This window comes from Triticum urartu, chromosome 1, assembly GCF_003073215.2.
Source record: "Triticum urartu cultivar G1812 chromosome 1, Tu2.1, whole genome shotgun sequence".
NCBI lineage: Eukaryota > Viridiplantae > Streptophyta > Magnoliopsida > Poales > Poaceae > Triticum > Triticum urartu.
Genome location: NC_053022.1, coordinates 532922905 through 532931822, shown reverse-complemented (window position 1 = coordinate 532931822; position 8918 = coordinate 532922905). Strand labels below are relative to the sequence as shown.

Here is an 8918-nt window from a genome sequence, read left to right as displayed (position 1 = left end):
TCTTTTGACATAAAGACAATAATATTTCAAGCATACCAACCAAGCAATTATGTCTTATTGAAATAACATAGCCAAAGAAAGCTCATCCCTACAAAATCATATAGTCTGGCTATGCTCCATCTTCACCACACAAAATATTTACATCATGCACAACCCCGATGACAAGCCAATGAATTGTTTCATACTTTTGACGTTCTCAAACCTTTTCAACTTCCACGCAATACATGAGCGTGAGCCATGGACATAGCACTTTAGGTGGAATAGAATATGATGGTGGGGGTTATGTGGAGAAGACAGAAAAGGAGAAAGTCTCACATCAACTAGGCGTATCAACGGGCTATGGAGATGCCCATTAATAGATATCAATGTGAGAAGTAGGGATTGACATGCAACGGATGCACTAAGAGCTATAAGTGTATGAAAGCTCAAACTGGAAACTAAGTGGGTGTGCAACCAACTTGCTTGCTCATGAAGACCTTGGGCGTTTGAGGAAGCCCATCATCGGAATATACAAGCCAAGTTCTATAATGAAAATTCCCACTAGTATATGAAAGTGAAAGCATAGGATACTCTCTCTATGAAGAACATGGTGCTACTCTGAAGCACAAGTGTGGTAAAAGGATAGTAACATTGCCCCTTCTCTCTTTTTCTCTCATTTTTTATTTTCTCTCTTCTTTTTTATTTTTTTTGGTGGGCTTCTTTTGCCTCTTTTTTTATTTGGGCTTCTTTGGCCTCTTTTATTTTTTTGTAAAGTCCGGAGTCTCATCCCGACTCTATGGGGGAATCATAGTCTCCATCATCCTTTCCTCACTGGGGCAATGCTCTAATAATGATGATCATCACACTTTTATTTACTTACAACTCAATATTACAACTCGATATCTAGAACAAAGATATGACTCTATATGAATGCCTCCGGCGGTGTACCGGGATATGCAATGATCTAGCGTAGCAATGACATCAAAAAACGGACAAGCCATGAAAACATCATGCTAGCTATCTTACGATCATGCAAAGCAATATGACAATAAATGCTCAAGTCATGTATATGATGATGATGGAAGTTGCATGGCAATATTTTTCGGAATGGCTATGGAAATGCCATAAGGTAGGTATGGTGGCTGTTTTGAGGAAGGTATAATGAGGCTTATGTGTGACAAAGCGTATCGTATCACGGGATTTGGATGCATCGGTGAAGTTTGCACCAACTCTCGAGGTGAGAAAGGGCAATGCGCGGTACCGAAGAGGCTAGCAATGATGGAAGGGTGAGAGTGCGTATAATCCATGGACTCAACATTAGTCATAAAGAACTCACATACTTATTGCAAAAATCTATTAGTTATCGAAACAAAGTACTACGCGCATGCTCCTAGGGGGATAGATTGGTAGGAAAAGACCATCGCTCGTCCCCGACCGCCACTCATAAGGAAGACAATCAATAAACACCTCATGCTCCGACTTCGTTACATAACGGTTCACCATACGTGCATGCTACGGGACTTGCAAACCTCAACACAAGTATTTCTCAATTTCATAATTACTCAACTAGCACGACTCTAATATCACCACCTTTATATCGCAAAACTATTGCAAGGAATCAAACATATCATATTCAACGATCTACAAGTTTATGTAGGATTTTATGACTAACCATGTGAATGACCAGTTCCTGCCATCTCTCTAGATATAAGTGAAGCAAGTGAGTTTAATTCTTTCTACAAAAGATATGCCCACGCTCTAACAAATATAAGTGAAGCAAAAGAGCATTCCACAAATGGCGGTTGTTTAAGTGAAGAGAAACAGGCAATCCAAACTTCAAATGATATAAGTGAAGCACATGAAGCATTCTATAAAGCCATACTCAAAGAATATAAGTGAAGTGCAAAGAGCATTCTATAAATCAACCAAGGACTATCTCATACCAGCATGGTGCAAAAAAGAAACATGAAAACTAAAGCAAAGACGCTCCAAGATTGCACATATCGCATGAACGAAACGAATCCGAAAACATACTGATACTTGTTGAAGAAAGAGGGGATGCCTCCCCAGCATCCCCAAGCTTAGACGCTTGAGTCTCCTTGAATATTTACTTGGGGTGCCTCGGGCATCCCCAAGCTTGAGCTCTTTCCTCTCTTCCTTCTTCTCACATCGAGACCTTCTCGATCATTGAACACTTCATCCACACAAAACTTCAACAGAAAACTCGGTAAGATCCGTTAGTATAATAAAGCAAATCACCACTATAAGTACTGTTGCAAACCAATTCATATTTTGTTTTTGCATTGTGTCTACTGTAGTATAACTTTTTCATGGCTCAATCCACTGATATAAATTGATAGTTTCATCAAAACAAGCAAACTATGCATCAAAAAAGAATCTGTCTAAAACAGAACAGTCTGTAGAAATCTGAACATTCACCATTCTTCTGATACTTTAAAAATTCTGCCAAAATTAGGAAAAATAAACAATTTTTACAGCAAGACAGTGCAAAAAGAACCAGAACCATTTGACGTTCCAGTAAAAAATTAAAATTCATGCACTACAGCCAAAGTTTCTGTCCTGCACTGCACAAACCAACAAGCATCGTAAACATCCTAAAGGCAAACCTTGGCACATTATTTTTATAATACAATGGAATTGTACAAGGGGATAATTATTTTTGTTGAAAAGTTTCTGTAATCAAGATTCACAAAGTTTCCGTGAGCATGAACAAAGTTCAAGGAGCTCTCCCACTTCAACAGTGCTTGTCTTTCTCACTTTCACTTTCCTTTTTTAAAAGTTTTGGGTTCCTATCTTTATTTTTGTTGTTTTTAAACTATATGAAAGAACTCAACAGAAATAAATGACTCTCTAAAACTTCCGGGTTGTCTCCCTGGCAGCGCTTTCTTTAAAGCCATTAAGCTAGGCATATAGTGCTCAAGTAGTGAATCCACCCGGATCCCAAGGTATATCAAAGCCAATTTTAATTAACAATGATTTGTAATTTAGTAGTGAGCACAAAGCAACATATATCAAGCAATGACGAAGTCTAACTCTCTTCCTATGCATCGGCATGTCATAAAAGAACAATTCATGCACACCTAGTAAAGGCCAATGCATAGTATAAACAGTTTCTTGCAATTTTATCATGTTGGAAACATAGAGAGGTGGAGATATGGTTCCTCTCTCATAATAATTGCAAGTAGGAGTAGCAAGCACATGCATATTATATTTATCGAAATCATCATGTGCAACGGTAAAAGGCAACCCATCAATATAATCCTTAATAAGTGCAAACTTCTCCGATATAGTATAATCGGGAGAATTCAAAAATATAATAGGACTATCATGCATGGGTGCAATAGCAACAATTTCATGTTTAACATAAGGAACTATAGCAAGTTCATCTCCATAAGCATAATTCATATTGGCATCTTGGCCATAAGCATAGCAAGCATCATCAAAAAGGGATATTTCAAAAGAATCATAGGGATCATAACGGTCATCATAGCAATCATCCTTCGGTAAGCACGAAGGGGAATTAAACAATGTATGAGTTGAAGAGTTACTCTTATTAGAAGGTGGGCACGGGTGATCAATCCGCTCTTCCTCCTTTTGTTCTTCGCTCTCCTCCTCATCTTTTTCATCCAATGAGCTCACAATGTCATCAACTTCTTCTTCCATAGATTCCTGCAAAATATTAGTCTCTTCTTGGACAGCGGAGACTTTCTTAATAAGTGCATCAATTTCATAATTGTATTCATAATTCTCATAGCAATATCTGAGGATAGCTAAATTTTCATATCTATAACAAGCATCATCAATATCATCAAACTCTTTAAACATAGATTCAATTTCATAAGCACCCATAAAAGCAACAAATTCTTCTATTTGTTCCACATCATAGTAATCATATATACCTCTAGCATAAGAAGCCAAGGTTTCATTATCATTAAATTTGCATGAAAAGGGGAGGTGTGGAGAATTCATCCCAGAGCAACAAGTATAATCATATTCCGAGCATAGTTTTCTAGCATACCACTTCAATATATAAATTTGATCCCATAACAGTTTCCCTTTTTGTGTCAAGAGATAATCCCTAAAGTATTCACGTTGATCCAACGTTACTCCCATTACCAAATTGAATGAGGTTTTCTCAGGATTATCAAAGTGGTACATAATATTTTTCACATATTGAGCATCGAGGGTTTTAGGAGGTTCCCCATCTCCATGAGCAGAAAGTACACCTATTTTTTTTGTATTTCGTGTTCCATATCCATAACTAAAGATAAAGAACAACTAAGAACAACAAATAAAAATTACTTAGTGATAAAGCAAACAAGCACACATGAGAATATTCACCCCACGCTATTGCTCCCCGGCAACGGCGCCAGAAAAAGGTCTTGATAACCCACAAGTATAGGGGATCGCGACAGTTTTCGATAAGTAAGAGTGTCGAACCCAACGAGGAGCTAAAGGTAGAACAAATATTCCCTCAAGTTCTATCGACCACTGATACAACTCTACGCACGCTTGACGTTCGCTTTACCTAGAACAAGTATGAAGCTAGAAGTACTTTGTAGGTGTTTTTCGGAAAGGCTTGCAAGAAAGTAAAGAGCACAAAAATAAAACTAGGGGCTGTTAAGGTAAAGAAGCAACTAAAGTAAATATAGCGAGTGTGGAAAAGTGGTGGTAGGAGTTGCGAAATTGTCCCTTAAGCAATTGACTACTTTACTAGACCGATAGCAAGTATTATGTGGGAGAGGCCACTGCTAGCATGTCATCCCTTACTTGGAATTCTATGCACTCATGATTGGAACTATTAGCAAGCATCCGCAACTACTAATGTTCATTAAGGTAAAACCCAACCATGGCATTAAGATATATTGGTCCCCCTTCAATCACGTATGCATCAATTTCTATGCTAGGTTGAAGCTTCTGTCACTCTTGCCCTCCAATACATAGTCCTATCAACATACAACTAACCCTATGGTGTGATCCACGCGCGCGCTCATATGATGGGCACCAAAGGACAGCAACATAACCACAAGCAAATTAAATCAATTATAGCAATTCATCAACCACCGATAGGACAACGAAAATCTACTCAGACATCATAGGATGGCAACACATCATTGGATAATAATATGAAGCATAAAGCAACATGTTCAAGTAGAGGGTACAGCGGGTTGCGGGAGAGTGGACCGCTATAGATAGAGGGGGGAAGGTTATGGAGATGTTGGTGAAGATGGCGGAGGTGTTGGTGAAGATCGCGGTGATGATGATGATGGCCACGGCGGCGTTCCGGCGCCACCGGAGGAGAGGGGGAGAGGGGCCCCCTTCTTCCTCTTCTTCCTTGACCTCCTCCCTAGATGGGAGAAAGGTTTCCCCTCTGGTCCTTGGCCTCCATGGCATGGGAGGGGCGAGAGCCCCTCCGATGTTGGATATATCTCTCTGTTTCTCTCTGGTTCTGCGTTCTGTTCTGGCTCTGTTTCACCGTTTTGTATATATATGGAGATCCGTAACTCCGATTGGCCTGAAACCTTCGTCGTGATTTTTTTCCGAATATTAGCTTTCTTGCGGCAAAAGAAAAGCGTCAACCGCCTTACGGTAGGCTCACGAGGGTAGGGGGCGCGCCCTAAGGGGGGGGCCTGCCTCGTGACCACCTCGGGCACTGATTCGCGTTGATTTTCCTTCCGAATTTTCCATATTTTCCAAAAATAAACTCCGTCCGTTTTTATCCCGTTTGGACTCCGTTTGATATGGATATTCTGCGAAACCAAAAACATGCAACAGACAGGAACTGGCACTGGGCACTGGATCAATATGTTAGTCCCAAAAATAATATAAAAACTTGCCAAAAAGTATATGAAAGTTGAATAATATTGGCATGGAACAATCAAAAATTATAGATACGACGGAGACGTATCAGTATCCTTGGCACAGACCGGGGGGGGGAGGGGGGGGGTTGAGGACGTACTCTCAGTTTCGTGCGCCAGACCCGGTGGGCATGTCACATCTTTGGGGGATCTAGTCCAAAGACCTCGTCACAATCTCCCTGCTGGTATACCAAATGGTGTACTATACCAGCGGCCACTGGTGGCATAAAGACGAAATTGTGTCGTGTGGGTAAAGTGTACGACCTCTACAGAGTGTAAAACTATTCGAATAGCTGTGTCCATGGTCATGGACAACACACGAATCTTTCTTGACGTACATGACCTGTCTTGCTTATTCTCTCTTTGCCCCTATTCTTGAAACCTATGAAGGACGTGAGTTGATCGAGGATCCTCACTTGATGAAAGTTATTCTGGAGATAAAACATGTTTTCATCTAAAACTGCTTTTATCCAACTACTTTGTTTGTCAAATAAAATTAGCTTTATGCAAATGAGCCATACAGCCTTCCTTTGAAGCCACATGTAGCTATTAGGTCCTTCCCCGAGGGAGGCATGTTGAGTACGTAATGTACTCATGGCAATAATTTTGTTGACAACAGAGTTGCATGGAGATGACGGTGATGACCATGACTACTATGGCGATCTGTAGGAGTGAGGTCACGTGGACTACATCGACTGCCTGTGGCTGAGATGAAGTCGCTACGCATTTTACTTTCCGCTATTTTCTGGTTGTAATAAATGTCATGATACATTTCACTAGGTATGTCTTGTGAAAAATATACTACTTGTAATACTTTTATATATTGTGCAATGATACCATTTCACTGTATTGTCAACAATGATCCTGGGGTTGACACTTAAACACAGGAAGATCTGGAAGATGATTTCGGGTTCTTACAATCTACCAGATGCCTGCCTCGCACAAAGGTTTGTACTAGCTGACATAGGACCCAGAGCATGCTGGTGTGCCATGTAGGCAGCATATACGCATGCATACGTGAATTGTGACCGTATTTGCACGCTCGCGCAAGTTTAATGACTAGAATCATATTTTTTACAAGTTTATGCACCAAACTGACCGTCACGTGCAAGTCGTAAGGCTTCTGATGTATTTACCTTGTTAATTCGCTTGGTGAGTAAGAATGGTTCGAAATGGAAGAAAACAATTGAACATCAAGAATTAGTCCCTGTTTGGTTGGGATTTTTCATGGCTTCCGTTGCTGACAAGCCAACGAAATGGACAGATTCCCGAACATGCTTGCCACGAATCCATCGAAAATAACTCAAAGTAGTGACTTACAGAAACATCAGTAGTTCGGCGTGTGTGCTACAACAGTCAAACTGAAAAACTAACGACGCGTTTGGTTCAGCGAGATGGTGCGGTTTCTGATCCCCACGCTTTCTGAAAACGGTAGATTGCGTTTGGTTTGCGTGCTATGCGGCTTCGCAAAGTCCAAACTAGCCGAGCGAAGGGTGATTAGCAAACCGGGCGAAACTGAACGAATCAAACAAAGCCAGTATCCGTAAAAAAGAATCGGAAGCAGCGCTTCCTCATACCGAAACCGATTACGTTACCTGAGCAGTAACCAAACGCGTCGTAAATTCTTTTCTAAAATGGTCATTTATATGTAAAATCAGTTTTAAGATGAATTAGCACACAAATAATTTACAGGGCTTCAGGGCATTTACAGATAATTCATGTACTAGTAGTAGTAAAACAATCGTTTCTAGCAATCACCGAAAGTCTTCTCTTCTTGTCAAAAAAGAACCAACTAATTTCGTCGATTCTCGTTTGGGCTGAGGTTTTCGTGTGGGACGTGGGCGGCAAAGAGCAAAATATTGCCGCGCCTGCTGAGAGTCCATTTTCGTTTCATCTGCCTCTCCACGATCCGGCTGACTCCTCTTCGACCAATCAGAGCACGCGAAACCACCTCCCACGGATCACCCCCTCGACACCAGATCGCAACCGTCCACGCACGACGCATCCAACGGTCCACGCCCCACCATCCCTCCCGAAAAACCAAAACCAACGCGCGGCTCCCCGCTCCAATCCCCCGCCCGCTCGGCGCTCCCCTCCTTCCCTATTTAACGCCGCCCATTCCCCTTCTTCCTCCTCACTCCAATCCCCCAACCCTCCCAGCGCTCCCCCCTCCTCAACAACCTCCCGGCGCATCTCCGACTCCATGGCCCGCACCAAGCAGACGGCGAGGAAGTCCACCGGCGGCAAGGCGCCGAGGAAGCAGCTGGCCACCAAGGCGGCCCGCAAGTCCGCCCCGGCCACCGGCGGCGTCAAGAAGCCCCACCGCTTCCGCCCCGGCACCGTCGCGCTCCGGGAGATCCGCAAGTACCAGAAGAGCACCGAGCTGCTCATCCGCAAGCTCCCCTTCCAGCGCCTGGTGAGGGAGATCGCCCAGGACTTCAAGACCGACCTCCGCTTCCAGTCCTCCGCCGTCTCCGCCCTGCAGGAGGCCGCCGAGTCCTACCTGGTGGGGCTCTTCGAGGACACCAACCTCTGCGCCATCCACGCCAAGCGCGTCACCATCATGCCCAAGGACATCCAGCTCGCCCGCCGCATCCGTGGAGAGAGGGCCTAGGCCGCAATCTGTGCGCCGTGAGTGTTTAGGTCCACCTTAGCCTTTGTCCAGCGTTGGAAATGTATGCGTGCTAGTGTGTTGTTCGTTCCATGGTGGATGTAGTGTGTCTGATCTGATGTCACCGTCTTGCTGCCATCAGTAACTGAAATGAAAATGTTGCATTCTGTTCTTGGATCTGTGCCTCTTGGTGTGAGCCTGTCATTGAATGTGATGCAGGAAACGGTGGATCTGATTATCCCGATTTGTGAAATTTTCTGCTGGTTTTAGCTACTTTGTCCTAAATAAATTGCTTCAAGTTTTTAGCTTGGATGATGCCTTGGCTGTATTAAATTCCGTAATCACTAGTAATATTGTTGGTTGCCTCAGAACCTGAATGAACAGCTTTGGCTTGTTCAGTTCTGTGTGTCCATCTGCTCTATGTTGTTTATTTGCCTTTATCCTGTAAT

The 8918-nt window shown here is 42.7% G+C and overlaps 1 protein-coding gene across 1 annotated transcript; it reads left to right on the top strand.

Annotated features, from left to right (window-relative positions):
• Nucleotides 1-7985: 7985 nt before the first annotated feature.
• On the top strand, nucleotides 7986-8642 carry LOC125526706 (histone H3.2-like). Its single transcript, XM_048691349.1, has one exon. The coding sequence runs from the start codon at nucleotides 8062-8064 to the stop codon at nucleotides 8470-8472; it is 411 nt and encodes a 136-aa protein (XP_048547306.1). The 5' UTR covers nucleotides 7986-8061; the 3' UTR covers nucleotides 8473-8642.
• The last annotated feature ends 276 nt before the right edge of the window (nucleotides 8643-8918 follow it).